At 45.0% G+C, this 16,317-nt stretch overlaps 1 protein-coding gene across 1 annotated transcript; it reads right to left on the bottom strand.

Annotated features, from left to right (window-relative positions):
- Window positions 1–220: 220 nt before the first annotated feature.
- abt1 (activator of basal transcription 1) lies at window positions 221–16,317 on the bottom strand. The gene is made up of 3 exons (XM_069900852.1): window positions 15,987–16,317; window positions 6,915–7,096; window positions 221–3,113 (listed from the first exon to the last, which is right to left on the bottom strand). Exons 1-3 carry the CDS (start codon window positions 16,282–16,284, stop codon window positions 2,745–2,747), a joined length of 849 nt encoding a protein of 282 aa, XP_069756953.1. The 5' UTR covers window positions 16,285–16,317; the 3' UTR covers window positions 221–2,744.

Below are 16,317 nucleotides of genomic sequence, written 5' to 3'. Positions count from 1 at the left end.
AGATGTGAAGAAAGAATGAGCCAGTGAGATTAGTTTAAGGTTATAGCGGGAAAAAAATTAAAAGCTCTGGAGTAAGATTAGATGGGGAACACTATTTGTTGCTGCAGCAGGGAGAAACAATTAGTTCTGAATTGATTGAACAGTGATCCAGCATTACAAAGAAGCATTCTACAACTTCATTCCCAACACAGTAACACAGTGCTATAGTTTGAACGAACACTCAGTAATCAAGTCTGTTTATTATTATTTTCTGAGGCAGTGAGGAAGTTCATTTTGCAAGCAATCAACTCAGCCAATGAGTGTATAGCACAGCAGTAAAATCAGTACAGAGTTACTGAGAAGGATCAGTTAGTACAAAACAAAGGCAACAATTCAGTGAGGTTCGTTCAGGAGTCTGATGTGAATTGAATATCGATCTTCAGATACCACACAAGAAGTGTCCAGAACATCCATACACCTTAAATCTTCAAGTTATGATAATAATCCATCAAATTCACACATATTTGATGTTATATCTATTTTGATATCTATATAATCAAGACGTTAACCTTGTTTACAGAGAGGGATTGGATTATTAGGGATTTTTCTTTATTATGTAGAGAAAACAGATAAAGCTCATTTTAATTGTGGAATATTAATATTGATCATAACAAAATAAAACAAAAATACTTGAGAAATACAAATTCCCTTTTTTTAATATAAGGGAGTCTTAATTATACCTTACATTTTTTATTTAACATTAATTTTATTATGTGGAATGATTTAAATGTTAACTTGATATAATCCTAGAATTGGGTGTTTTGATTGGGATAAATTAAGTAAATAATTGTGGTTATAATTCTGATTTGTAATTTCCGTGTGATATGTATATGACATGATTTGATTTATGTTATTAATTAGAAGACCATTTTTAAAGGGTTTTTTCTTATTAAACTAAAAAAATTTTTTTTAAAAAGGAGTCTAATGATGGCAGGAAAGAAACTGCGCTTGAACCTAGTGGTGCGTAATCTCACTCATGAATCTTCACCCTGACAGGAGGAGGGTTACAAAAGTGTGGCCAGGGTGGGATATGTATATTAATTGTATACCAACCAATTGTACTCACAGCAATGAAGCATATCAGCTCCTGTTTGCATGGCAGCATGGATCATTTCAATTCACCTATCATAGCCACAGGATACCGTCTCACTGGCTCTATCCAAAGCCCTGGGACACCTGGACATCAAGGACACAAACACCAGGATGCTCTTTATCAACTACAGCTCAGCATTTAACACCATCATCCCCTCAAAACTGATCAGCAAACACCAAAACCTGGGACTCAACACCCCACTGTATAATTGGATCCTGGATTTCATCACCTCCAGACCACAATCAGTGAGGATTGATCAGAACATCTCCACCACAATGTCCATCAGTACCAGAGCACCACTGGGCTACTTTCTTAGCCCCCTGCTCTACACCTATGACTGTGTGCCTCAATACAACAACACCATCGACAAATTCGCTGACAATACCACAGTAGTGGGTTGTATAAAAAGGGGTGATAAGTCAGCATACAGGAGGGAGATTGGAAACTTGGCTGAATGGTGAATCAACAGCAGGCTCACACTCAACTTCAAAACCAAGGAGCTAACTGTTGACTTCAGGAAGGAAAAGCCAGAGTTATACAATCCAGTGATCATTGGGGGAAATCAGAGGTGGAGAGGGTGAGCAAATTCACATTCTTGGGAGTCATTATCTCAGAGGATCTTTCCTGGACCCAACACATCAATGGCACCTCTACTTCCTCAGGAGTTTGTGAAGGTTTGGTATGACATTGGAAACCCTGGCAAATTTCTATGTATGTTGGGTAGAAAGTGTGCTGACCAGCTGCATCATGGCCTGGTGTGGGGACACCAATACTCCTGAACATAAAGTCCTTCAAAAGGTAGTGGACACAACCCAGGACATCACAGGTAAAAACCTTTGCAGGCAACACTGCTGTCGGAGAAGAGCAGCAATCATCAAAAATCCACGCCACCCAGCACACTCTGTTCTCGCTACTGCCATCAGGGAAGAGGAAGAGGTGCACAAGACTCACACCACCAGATTCAGGAACAGGTGCTCCTCCTCCACCATCAGATTCCTCAACCACAAACTCAATCAGGGACTCGGACTCATTGATTTATTTTTTCTCTATCTCTGTATTGCACAGTTGTTTATAATTCTTTATTTGTTTACCTATACGTTAGTCAGTTTTTCTTTTTGTACTGCCAATAAGTGGTAATTCTGCCTCGCCTATAGGAACAAGAATCTCAGGGTTGGAGGCAATGTCATGTATGTTCTCTGACAATAAATCTGAAATCTTTTAATATACTATAATTAATCTGATTAAAAACAGCAGAGTTTCAACATCAACTTTACTAATCAACAAATCAAAAAATACAACATCGAGTACCTGTTAACTGGTCAGCTGAATCCTCATCCATTCCTCACACAATGGTGTGATGCCTATCTTTGCCCCACATTGCTCCTCCCCCAGCACAGTCCCTGACTGCAACAAACAAAAGTACGTTGGTAATACTATGTTTCAACATAGATCACTGAACTGAAGGAATCCTCAAGACACCATTTCTTCTAGATGCATGGCGCTCACACCCAATTAATTGCAACCAGAACTAACAAGGCTCTTTTCCTCTGCCCCAAGCAAGCAAATCAGCTTACACCTCGACTTAGTGTTCAGCCTGTGACCCTGGGAAGGCCTACTGTTTTGTCTTGAAGATCTTCGTCAAGAGTGAAGCATTGGTCTGGGATTTTCTGTGGAAATCAGCCATCTTCCCGAGCATCTTGGAATTGCCTGCAGCCTGCCGAGAAGCAGCAGCCTTGCTGGCTTGGATCTCAGCCTCAGTGTCACGCTGACGGAAGTGCCAGTTCTTTTCCTGCCACTTTTGCCCTTTCTTCCGTTTAATTTCTTTCACCTTCTCTATGTTCTTGCTCTTTTCCAGGTTCTGCAAGAAGAAGTCAGTCTCGCGCTTGGCCTGGGAAACCTCCACCCGCAGCTTCTGCTTCCTCACCAGCCTCTCGTAGGCCAGGCGCTCATTAAGGTGAATCCATTTAAAGCGGTGCAAGTACTGCCAAAAACAAAATAAAATCTCAGGAGTGACCAGAGGCAGCTACTGACCTTTCTCGTCAAAAACTGAATTATACTGTATTTGTTGGGCAGCTTAGTTCCCTCCCCAGCCACCTCCATTCCCATTGACTGGGAAGGATAAAGAGCTTAAAAGTTTGAGGTGTGTAAGGAATCGTTTAAAGGATAAGAATTGGGATACATCTAATTGGTTGCAAGGGAATTGACAGCTGATTACTACCCGCTGACTGATCTATGCCAAAGTGCTCAAAGTCAATCCAGGAAATGGCTGCATAGGTATCTAAGCTGATGAGACTCTACATCAACTGATGCAAGCTTGCAAATAACTGGCGTGTGATTTAAAGTAAATTGGGTCTGAGTTATTCCCCAGGTCTGAACTGAAAAAGGAGTCTGCACGTGCATATAGAGAAATAAGGACATGACAAAAGTAGTGTTTTGTTAATGAGCAAATGAGGCATAATTTGCAATATAGTCCAATATAGTCCAAAAACTGCAAATCTCCAGACTTTTACAGGTCAACTTTAGAAAACCAAGTTACTTTACAAGCAACTTCGCTAAATTTGAATCAATAACTTTGTGCTGTTTTGGAAGCACACTTGGCAAAACATTGGTTAGACCACACTGGAAAACTGTGCAGTTCTGGTCGCTACATCACAGGAAGAATGTGATTGGGCTGGGGAGAATGTAGAGGAGATTAGCCAGGATGTCAACTGGATTGGAGAACTTTAGTTAGAGACTGGAAAGGCTAGGCTTACAAGAGAAGCTGTGGGGTGAACTGACAGAAGTTCTTGTATGGGTAGAGCACTGTCTGATTGGTAGGAAACAAAGTGCAGGAATAAAGGGATCCTATTCAGGTTGGCTATCGGTTACCAATGGTGTACCTTAGGGATCCATGTTGGGGCCACTTTTTACACTGTATGATTAACAATATGGAATAAATGGCTTTGTGGCTTAGTTTGTAGATAATATAAAGGTGAAGGGGCAGGAAGTGAGGAAGAAACAGAGAGGCTGCAAAGAGAAGAATGGGGGGGGGGGAAGTGGCACTTTGGTAGGAGTAAATGGGCAGACTATTATTTGGATGGGTTAACCTCCAGGTGGAGACAGTGGTGAAGAAGGTGAATATTATGTTGCCATTTATACCTAGAGGAATAGGATACAAGAGCAGGTATGTGATGTTGAGAGTTTATAAGGCACTGGTGAACCCTCACGGAGCACGGCGTACAGTTTTGCTCCTTATTTAATTAAGGAAGGATATGCAGGCATTGTAGAAGGTTCAGAGAAGATTCACAAGAATGATTCCGGGAATGAAGGGATTACCATATGAGGAACGTTTGATTGCTCTTGGACCACACTCCGTGGAGTTCAGAAGAAAGCAGGGGAACCTCATAGAAGCATTTTGAATGTTGAAAGACACAGAGTAGATGTGGCAAAATTCTTTCCCATATTTGAAGAGTCAAGGACAAGAGGGCACAACTTCAGGATTGAAGGGCATCCATTTAAAACAAGATATGGAGAAATTTATTTAACCATAGACTGCTGAACCTCTGGAATTTTTCTGCCATGGGCTGCTGCTGAAGCCAGGTCGTTGGGTGTATTTAAGGCAGAGGTTGATAGATACCTGAATAGTCAGGGTACCAAAGGTTATGGGGAGAAGGCAGGGGAGTGGGACTAAGTGGGAGAATGGATCATTTCATGAAGGAATGGTGGAGCACTCGATGAGCCACTTTTCTTTCAATATCTTATTGCCTTTATGTGCAAGATAATGAGAGGCATAGATAGGTCAGATATTCTTATTCCCTTGTTAAGTCTATAACAAGCAAAGAGGGCATAGCTTTAAGGCAAGAGGAAGGAATTTTAAGAGGATATGTAGATTTTTTTAAAAATATATAGATTTGAAATATGCTGTCAAATGTAGTGAGATCAGATGTAGTAACTACATTTAAAGTGCACTGAGATGTACACTTAAATAGGCAAGGCATAGATGAACTAAGTCCTAATGCAGGTAAGATTGGTTCAATGAAGATGGGTGAATTGGTGAACATTGAAGTGATGGGCACCCACATGGATTCCATGCTATACATGCCAATTTCAATACCTTGGCCAAGAACAAGAAAAATAGAAATCTTCAGGAAAATGTCTATATTTAGTGAACAAGAGCAACACTCTACGATTTTGCAAACAAACAAAAAAAAATCACACAATATCCTTAATTGGAAATACATTGACAATCAAAATCTTGCAAACTCAAGGTCGACAGTTGTTCTAGAAGGCAACACACCACTGCCTTCAAGGGCAATTAGAAATGGCCAAATAAGGGGCAGCACAGTTAGAACAATGCTATTACAGCGCCAGCCACCCGCGTTCAAACGCGGTGCCGTGAAGAGTTTGTACTTCTTCCTGGATCTGCGTATGTTTCCTCCCGACACTCCGGTTTCCTCCCACATTCCAAGGACGAAGGGATAAATGGTCATATAGGTGTATTTGGGTGACATAGGCTAGAAGGGCCTGTTACCATGCTGCATTTCTAAATTTAAAAAAATAAAATGCTGGCTCAGTCTGCAAGGCCATATACCTTGAGTGAAAAAAAAGGAACAAGTACAAACCTACAAGACTGAATTTATCACAAGGATTTACAAACACCATGCACCTAACCATCTGAGAGCAAATCATAACACATTTAGCAACTTGTTTCCAAATGCTTAGTAATCCACCATGCTTCAAGGAGAACCTGAAAGAGATAGGTAGAAAGGCACAGAAGAAACTGCAGAACTTGAAGCCAAGGCAACTGATCAACAGGCGATCAATGCAGGGGCAACAAAAGTAGGGGTTGCTCAAGAAACCAGAATTGAGGGGTGAAGTGATCAGACACAATTGCAGGCTGCAAAAGATCAGGGAGAAAGGAAATCTGGACACTGATGAACTAGGATCCAATGTAGACAATGAACAAAGACAAACGGAGTTGGTTACAGACAACAAGGGTTTGAAAAAAACAAGTTTACTAAGAGTTAAAGGTGAATGAGGATAAAATAACATTGGAGTAAAGGTGAAATACAAAAACTGCAGAAGCTGGAATCTGGAGAAACTCAGCAGGTCAGACAACATTTGGGGTCGGGAGCCTTTAAGAGACTAAAGTAGGAAGGGTGATATCAAGTATACCAAGGGGAAAAGAAGCTGGGGAGGGGGTGTTGGACAGAAGGTGGGAGAGGTGGACAGCCAGGTAGGGGGAAGAGACCACAGAGAGGAGTTATAGAAAAGAAGGAAATAAGTGAAGAGATGAAAATAGTGGAATCAGATAGATGTGGGGGTTACCTAAAGTTAGAAAAAAAAATCAATGATCATGCTGTTGGGTTTAAGGTTATTTAGGAGGAATATGATTATGTCAATCCTCATGTTTGTGTCTGGCCTCGTAACTGGGAGTTCAAGCTTTCAGCACATAAAATAAATGGGAGTAAAGAAATGCATAACTGAAAGAGACACAAAAATGCAAAATATGATGGTTTTGGCTCATTCCAGCACAAAACCATTAGAGGAGAAGCCCATGCAAGATTAGTTGGTGAACGCTGGGACATGCTTAACTGTTCAGAGCAACATAGAAGACACAAAAGCAGGTACCTGCCCACATGGAACAGAGAGTATCATGGTTTTTGACCACACACACACACACTGTTACCCAACGTCAATCGGATGGTTATCTCCTTGATATTTCACCTTATTCTCCCGGAATCTACCATACCTCCAGGTAGAAACCACCACTGCTCAATAATTTTGTCTTCCAGAAGCTCACCTTCATGTTCCACAAGTCATCACTAAAGCTTTTGCGTTTCTTGGTTGCAATCGGCGTGTTGTGGAGACTTCTGGCTACTCTTTTGGCCAGAGCCTTGTTCTCAAATTCCACCCAACCCTCACGGAAGCTTTTCCCGAGGTTGCCAAACTTCTTCTTGCTCCTCTTCAGGGTTTTCTTTTCATCTGAGACAAATCAAAATAAACTTGCATTAGACCATGTTCTCGATGAGAGCACAGTCTCCATTCAAGGCAAATGTCTCCATCCGTTTCTCCTCCTCCATTGGTGACGATGTGTTTTGGGTGGCACGGTTTGCACAGTGCTGTTACAGCACCAGCCACTGCCATTTGAATCAGTCATTGCCTGCAAGGAGTTTGTACATTCTCCCCGTATCTGCATGGGTTTCCTCTTAGGGCTCCTGCTTCATCCCACCATCCAAAAACCTACCGGGGGTTGTAGGTCAATTAAGTGTAATTGGGTAGCACAGGCTCGTGGACTGCAAGGGCCTATTACTGTGCTATAATTTAAAAAATAGTGGCAAAGGCAGGTTCACTGGGATAAGTTTGGAGCTATGCACAAGTATAATAAATAATCTTTGCAAATTTCTGCCACAGGTTGCCACTAAGTGAGCAATGCCAACTTCACATCCCTAGCTACAAGATCAAGCTTTTATAGATACGTCAAGAGGAAAAGATTGGTGAAATCCAGAGTAGGTCCCTTGCAGTCAGAATCAGGGGAATATATAATGGGGAATAAGGAAATAGCAGACCAATTAAATTCTTACTTTAGTTCTGTTTTCACAAGAGAGGATACAAATAACCTCCCAAGGATGATGGAAAACATAGAGACTAATGCAAGGGAGGAACTGAAAGAAATCAGTATCTCTAACGACATGGTCTTGGGGAAATTGAAGGGATTGAAGGCAGATAAATCCTAAGGGCCTGATAATCTACATCCTAGGGTACTTAAAGAAGTGGACATTCAGATAGCAGATGCTCTAAAAATTATTTTCCAGAACTCGATAGACTCAGGATCAGTACCCATGGATTGGAGGGTAGCTAATGTTACGCCACTATTTAAAAAGGGGGTAGAGAAAAAGCGGGGAATTATACCTTACATCAGTAGTGGGCATAATCATGGAATCCATTATTAAGGATGTAATAGCGGAGCATATGACTAGTAGAGAAGGGATCGGACAGAGTCAACATGGATTTACAAAAGGTAAATCGTGCTTGACAAATCTATTGGAATTCTTTGAGATGGTGACAGATAAAATAGATGGGAGAGAGCCTGTGGATGTGGTGTACCTAGATTTCTAAAAGGCCTTCGATAAGGTTCCACATAAACGACTGGCATGCAAAATCAAGGCTCATGGGATTAGGGGCAAGGTATTGATGTGGATTGAGAACTGGCTGGCAGATAGAAATCAGAGAGTTGGAATAAATGGCTCATTTTCTGAGTGGCAGACAGTGACCAGTGGGGTGCCACAGGGATCTGTACTGGGACCCCAGCTGTTCACAATTTACATTAATGATTGGATGTAATACCTCCAAATTTGATGATGACACTAAGCTAGGAGGGGTTGTGTACACTGAAGAGGGTGTCAGGAAGCTCCAGTGTGATTTGGATAAATTGGGGGACTGGGCAGATACATGGCAAATGCCCAGTCACATTTATACATGGATAAATGTGAGGTTATCCACTTTGGTAATACAAACCGGAGGGCAGATTACTATTTGAATGGCAATAGATTGGGAGATGGGGAAGTGCAGAGACCTAGGGGTTCTTGTGCACCAGTCACTGAAGGCGAGCATGCAGGTACAACAGGCTGTTAAATAGACAAATGGTATGTTGGCCTTCATATCAAGAGGGTTTGAGTATAGGAATAAGGATACCTTACTGCAGCTGTACAGAGCCTTGGTGAGACCACACCTGGAGTATTATGTGCAGTTTTGGTCGCCTTATCTGAGGAAGGATGTTCTTGCAATGGAGGGAGTGCAAAGGCGATTCACCAGGCTGATACCTGGAATGGCAGGAATAACTTATGAGGAAAGATTGTGCAAATTGGGATTGTACTCGCTGAAGTTTAGAAGATTGAGAGGGGATCTCATAGAGACATATAAAATTCTGGCAGGACTGGACAGAATGGATGTGGAAGGGATGTTTTCAATTTTGGGGGAGTCCAGAACCCGGGGCCATGGTTCGAGGATAATAGGCAAACCATTTAGAACCGAGATGAGGAGGAATTTCTTTACCCAGAGGGTGGTGAATCTGTGGAATTCATTGCCACAGAGAGAAGTAGAGGCAGGTTCATTGAATATATTTAAGAGGGAATTAGATATATTTCTTCAGTATAATGGAATTAGGGGTTACAGAGAGAAGGCGGGGACGGGGTACTGAACTTTAAGATCAGCCATGATCTCATTGAATGGCAGAGCAGGCTCGAAGGGCCGAATAACCTTCTCCTGCTCCTATCTTCTATGTTTCTATGTCACACATACCAAGGCACAGTGAGAAAGTTTGGTTTGCAAGCAGTCTAAGCTAGTCAAGTCATACATAATACAGCAGTTAAAAAACAAGAGTACAAAGTTAAGGAGAATGAAGAATTAGAACAGTACAACGGTAAAGTTATTTTACTAGTGGGAGGTTAGTTGAGGAGGCTGATAAATATGATTTCTAGAAATTATACCAAAGAGGAAAATAAAGGAGATCGGTGTCGATATTGATGGAAGAAACTATCCAAGCATCGGAATAGATGTGGGTCTGATGAGAGTGGTCAGTGGGAACATTGTGAAGATAGGGAGTGCTTTTATGCTTCCAAGAATCACTTAAATGGGCCACACGCATTGCTGACAAAGCCCAGCAAGGCAAAAGAAAATAGGATTGAAATCAAAAATAATAGCAGCTTCCTGATGGGATTCTTACACAATTGTCACTCGCAATGCACTGGAGTGGGGAATTCCAATGCTCTGGAGTGGGGAATTCCAATGCTCTGGAGTGGGGAATTCCAATGCTCTGGAGTGGGGAATTCCAATGCTCTGGAGTGGGGAATTCCAATGCTCTGGAGTGGGGAATTCCAATGCTCTGGAGTGGGGAATTCCAATGCTCTGGAGTGGGGAATTCCAATGCTCTGGAGTGGGGAATTCCAATGCTCTGGAGTGGGGAATTCCAATGCTCTGGAGTGGGGAATTCCAATGCTCTGGAGTGGGGAATTCCAATGCTCTGGAGTGGGGAATTCCAATGCTCTGGAGTGGGGAATTCCAATGCTCTGGAGTGGGGAATTCCAATGCTCTGGAGTGGGGAATTCCAATGCTCTGGAGTGGGGAATTCCAATGCTCTGGAGTGGGGAATTCCAATGCTCTGGAGTGGGGAATTCCAATGCTCTGGAGTGGGGAATTCCAATGCTCTGGAGTGGGGAATTCCAAACTCGGCATTTTCTCAGGTAGAGCTGGCCTAGTGGTTAACGCAGCACCTTTACAGCACCAGCAATTGGGATCAGGATTCTAATCCTGCGCTGGCTGCAAGGAGTTTGTACATTCTACCCGTGTCTGCGTGTTTTTTCTCCAGGGCACCAGGTTCCCACCACCCTTCAAAATATACCGGGGTTTGTTAAATCAATTGGGTGTAAATTGGGCGGCTTGGATTCACAGGCTGCAATGGCCGTGTTGTACGTCTACATTTTTTTTAAAATTATGTCTACTTTTAAATTTAATTTAAATAACTATTTTACACTGCGAGACCTGGTGAAAGAAAGAGAAAGAGACAAACAAGATGTGCACCACACCAGGGTCATGCCCAGCGCTGAATGCCACACTGATCACCGGCTGGTTCGCTGCAAGCTCAACCTTCACTTCAAGCCAAAGTCCAGGAACAGTAAACCCCACAGAAAGAGGTTCAATGTTGGAAACCTGCAGTCAGACGAAGTGAGAGGAAACTTCCATGCAAACCTCAAAGCAAAGCTCGAGGATGCAATCTGCCTCACGGACTCGTCCCCTGAAACCCTCTGGGATCCGCTGAAGACTACCATACTGCAATCCTCCAGGAAAAACAAGGACTGGTTCGACGAAAACAACCAGGAAATCCAGGAGCTGCTGGCAAAGAAGCGAGCTGCCCACCAGGCTCACCTTGCAAAGCCGTCCTGGCCAGAGAAGAAGCAAGCCTTCCGTCGCGCATGCAGCTATCTTCAGCGCAAACTCCGGGAGATCCAAAAGAAGTGGTGGACTAGCCTCGCCAAACGAACCCAGCTCAGCGCGGACATTGGCGACTTCAGGGGTTTTTACGAGGCTCTAAAGACTGTCTACGGCCCCACACCCCAAGTCCAAAGCCCGCTGCGCAGCTCAGACTGCAAAGTCCTCCTCATCGACAAGATCTCCATCCTCAACCGATGGTCAGAACACTTCCAATCTCTTTTCAGTGCCAACCGCTCAGTCCAAGAATCCGCCCTGCTCCAGCTCCCTCAACAGCCCCTAAGGCTAGAGCTGGATGAGGTCCTCACCCGGGAAGAGACATATAAGGCAATTGAACAACTGAAAAGTGGCAAAGCAGCAGGTATGGATGGAATCCCCCAGAGGTCTGGAAGCGTGGCGGCAAAACTCTGCATGCCAAACTGCATGAGTTTTTCAAGCTCTGCTGGGACCAAGGAAAGCTGCCTCAGGACCTTCGTGATACCATCATCATCACCCTGTACAAAAACAAAGGCGAGAAATCAGACTGCTCAAACTACAGGGGAATCACGCTGCTCTCCATTGCAGGGAAAATCTTCGCTAGGATTCTCCTAAATAGAATACCTAATGTCGCCGAGAATGTTCACCCAGACTCACAGTGCGGCTTTCGCGCAAACAGAGGAACTACTGACATGGTCTTTGCCCTCAGACAGCTCCAAGAAAAGTGCAGAGAACAGAACAAAGGACTCTACATCACCTTTGTTGACCTCACCAAAGCCTTCGACACCGTGAGCAGGAAGGGGCTTTGGCAAATACTAGAGCACCTCGGATGCCCCCCAAAGTTCCTCAACATGGTTATCCAACTGCACGAAATCCAACAAGGTCGGGTCAGATACAGCAATGAGCTCTCTGAACCCTTCTCCATTAACAATAGCATGAAGCAAGGCTGCGTTCTCGCACCAACCCTCTTTTCAATCTTCTTCAGCATGATGCTGAAACAAGCCATGAAAGACCTCAACAATGAAGACGCTGTTTACATCCGGTACCGCACGGATGGCAGTCTTTTCAATCTGAGGCGCCTGCAAGCTCACACCAAGACACAAGAGCAACTTGTCCATGAACTACTCTTTGCAGACGATGCCGCTTTAGTTGTCCATTCAGAGCCAGCTCTTCAGCGCTTGACGTCCTGTTTTATGGAAACTGCCAAAATGTTTGGCCTGGAAGTCAGCCTGAAGAAAACTCAGCCAGCTCCCCACCATGACTACCAGCCCCACCACATCTCCATCGGGCACACAAAACTCAAAACGGTCAACCAGTTTACCTATCTCGGCTGCACCATTTCATCGGATGCAAGGATCGACAACGAGATAGACAACAGACTCACCAAGGCAAATAGCACCTTTGGAAATCTACATAAAAGAGTCTGGAAAAACAACCAACTGAAAAACCTCACAAAGATTAGCATATACAGAGCCGTTGTCATACCCACACTTCTGTTCGGCTCCGAATCATGGGTCCTCTACCGGCATCACCTATGGCTCCTAGAACGCTTCCACCAGCGTTGTCTCCGCTCCATCCTCAACATTCATTGGAGCGACTTCATCCCTAACATCGAAGTACTCGAGATGGCAGAGGCCGACAGCATCGAATCCACGCTGCTGAAGATCCAACTGCGCTGGGTAGGTCACATCTCCAGAATGGAGGACCATCGCCTTCCCAAGATCGTGTTATATGGCGAGCTCTCCACTGGCCACCGTGACAGAGGTGCACCAAGGAAGAGGTACAAGGACTGCCTAAAGAAATCTCTTGGTACCTGCCACATTGACCACTGCCAGTGGGCTGATATCGCCTCAAACCGTACATCTTGGCGCCTCACAGTTTGGCGGGCAGCAACCTCCTTTGAAGACCGCAGAGCCCACCTCACTGACAAAAGACAAAGGAGGAAAAACCCAACACCCAACCAACCAATTTTGCCTTGCCACCGCGTCGGGGCCGACCGTCGCCCCCCCCCCCCCCCGCCCCGCCACCGCGTCGGGGCCGACCGTCGCCCCCGCCCCGCCACCGCGTCGGGGCCGACCGTCGCCCCCCCCCCCCGCCACCGCGTCGGGGCCGACCGTCGCCCCCCCCCCGCCACCGCGTCGGGGCCGACCGTCGCCCCCCCCCCCCGCCACCGCGTCGGGGCCGACCGTCGCCCCCCCCCCCCGCCACCGCGTCGGGGCCGACCGTCGCCCCCCCCGCCCACCGCGTCGGGGCCGACCGTCGCCGCCCCCCGCCACCGCGTCGGGGCCGACCGTCGCCCTCCCGTCACCGCGTCGGGGCCGATCATCATTTCCCCCACCGTCAATGCCAACCATCATTCCCCCACCGTCAATGCCAACCATTATAACCCCCCACCTTGTCAACGACAACCATCATACCCCCACATCAATGGCAACCACCATATCCCCCACTGTGTCAATGCCAACTATCATACCCCCACCTTGTAAATACCATCCATCTTACCCCCACATCAATGCCAACCACCATACCCCCCCCACCATGTCAATGCCAAATATATTAATACTATGTCTCCATGTATTCCATATCCCTCCATCCCCTGCTCATTCATCTGTCCTGATGCCTCTTAAACAGTTACCAACCATTATTTGTGTGCAAAATGTTATCCTCAGTTCCCCTTTAAACTTCCTCTCACCTTAAACTTCTGCCGTTTAGTTTTATACACAACCACCATGGGCAGCAGATACAGACCATCTAGACTATGTATATGCCAGGGATGGCCAAACTTGCTTAACTTAAGATCCACAAACAATAAACTATGGAAATTTGAGAGCCACAATCACGTGATTGCAACCATGCTGACTAAAATTACCATTGTGAGCAGTGGTACGATTCCTGTCTCAGCCACCTTACTGTATATGCTGTTGTATAGGACAACAATGTACAGGACGACCCTGGAATTTCCACCTAAAATGTTGGTTATGAGTGATATCCTTTCAAAAAGGCACCCCCCCCCCAAAAAAAAATCTGGCACTTACTGCTGACCAGTAGATGCTGTTAAAAGCAAATCACAATATTTTAATAAAAATTATTTAAAGGTTTAAATTTTATTTGAATTTTATAAAACCACTGTTTAAAGCCATTTAAAGCCTGTATAGAACCGACAGCACTGAGATCAGGTGGATGGATTCCGCGGAAGAGCGCTGAGACTTCGCAAATAACTAATGGGGCATGCGCAAGATTACGTTGGAGCCAGCAAGAAGATGCAGCGGAGGTAAGAATTTCAGACTCTTTGTATAGGACAACTCAAAATTTAAGGTGAAAATTTGAAGTTTAGCTGATTGTTCGATACAACAGCACATACACTACTGTTGCAAGCCACAGTCAAAAATCCGCATGTGGCTCACAAGCTGCTGTTTGGCCATCCCCGGTATATGCCCTCATATACACAACTACTTTGGCTTGGCTTCGCAGACGAAGAATTATGGATGGGTAATGTCCACGTCAGCTGCAGGCTCGTTTGTGGCTGACAAGTCTGATGCGACTACTACTTAGACCTTAAATACTGTACGTCATCATGTCATTTCTCAATCTAATTTGGTCCTGGATAAACTAATGCAGCCTATAAGTATCTTCCCTTACAACTCAAGCCTTGATTCAGACAATATGTCTGTGATGTTAAACAAGCTTCTTCTATCAGAGAGCTAACCTTAGCCTCCTCCCCATGACTTCTCAGCTTTTGTTCCTCTTCTACCCTCCCACCTCTATCCACTCTTACCTGTGAGCCTGTACTTCTCCATCTGCCCCTTCCTCCCTCCCCCAACCTTTTTATTCAGGCACCTGCTTTTACCAGATGAAGGCCCCAGACCTGAATCATTGGTTAACCTTTACTTCCTGTGGATGCTGCATAACCTGCTGAGTTTCTTCAGCTCACTTGTGTATTACAATATTTTTGTGAATCTTTTCTACATCTTAATGCACCCTTCCTACAATAAGGAGACCATAACTGTACATGACATTTCAAAAACTGCCGAGAAAATTTTGTACAACTGTTCTATGACATATCAACCATGATATTCGATGCTTTATTCAAAGGCAATCACTCCATGCATCTCATCACTTTATCAACTGCCACCTTAAGGGATGCATGGACATACCACTCAGTTCATGTTTTTCAACACTTCTTACAATTAATGGAGTATACACCACCATATTGAACATTTGAGAATCCATGACCTTGCACTTAGAGATTGAATGTCATTTTCCACATCATCAAAAAATCCTCCAAATTTGTCCAGAAATTGACTTGGTTTCACTATCTAGTATCTCCTCAACAACAGATGTTATGCTGACATCCAGTTTCATCTTCCTCCCCTTTTGAACAAAGGAATAATGTTTCACGCATCAAATCCACTTGAACCCTCTTGAACTAAATTTTGTAAAACTTCAGCCACAGATCTACTTTCACCACAGGTACTTTGAGGTGGAAAAATAGGGTAGGCAGCAGGAAACATTTCCATATATCAGAGGGAGGTAAAAACAGAGCACACTGATTTTAGGGTAAGTAGTAAAACATTAGAGTATCTGAAGAGGATTTTAAAATCTGGAATGTACTAAGAGTGTGATGGAAGCAGTCAGTGACAAAGTGTCCAAACACACCTGAACTGCCTATGCATAGAAGGTTCCAGCCGAAGGGTTGGAAGATGGGATTGATATAGAGACTGCTCATATGATGGCATGGTTGTGGAGCCAAAGGTTGTTCCCATGCTGTATAATGAGCCAAAAACCGACTGTGACAAAGGTAATCAACAAATTGGCACAGCTCCCACCTTCCATCCCTCATCCCCTCATGTCATCCCCCCACCCCACCAACCGTCCCCCTCACTCGTTGCCTCTCCTGCCCGTCCCCACTCACTTGTCGGCCGCAGGAAGATCCTGCCCACCACCCCAAACGTGGACATTAACTTCCTCAGCAGAGAGAGATCCATCCCCTTCGGGATGAACCCCAGATAAATCACCCCGGGCTCCGGCCTGCGCAGGGCAGCGGCCTTTACCGGCCTCCCGCTGGCCGGCTCCGCGTCCTGCCCGGCCGGCCTCCCGCTGGCCGGCTCCGCGTCCTGCCCGGCCGGCCTCCCGCTGGCCGGTTCCGCGTCCAGCCCGGCCGGACCGTCCTGAGATGACGCCTCCATCGTCGCCATGAGTCCCACTCTCATCTGCTGCGCAGCCGCAGCTGCCGCCTTGTAGAG

Source organism: Narcine bancroftii, chromosome 10 (genome assembly GCF_036971445.1).
Source record: "Narcine bancroftii isolate sNarBan1 chromosome 10, sNarBan1.hap1, whole genome shotgun sequence".
In the NCBI taxonomy this organism is placed as follows: Eukaryota; Metazoa; Chordata; class Chondrichthyes; order Torpediniformes; family Narcinidae; genus Narcine; species Narcine bancroftii.
The sequence above is the reverse complement of the archived record's forward strand: the minus strand, read 5'-3'. Positions and strand labels throughout refer to the sequence as shown.

Bases quoted from the DNA above. Each gene is read 5' to 3' on its own strand.
- abt1 (XM_069900852.1), bottom strand. From the start codon at position 16,284: ATGAGAGTGGGACTCATGGCGACGATGGAGGCGTCATCTCAGGACGGT. The intron at 7,097-15,986 runs GTGAGTGGGGAC...GATTTGTCTCAG, and splicing joins GATCTTCCTGCGGCCGACAA to ATGAAAAGAAAACCCTGAAG. The intron at 3,114-6,914 runs GTGAGCTTCTGG...TGTTTTTGGCAG, and splicing joins ATGACTTGTGGAACATGAAG to TACTTGCACCGCTTTAAATG.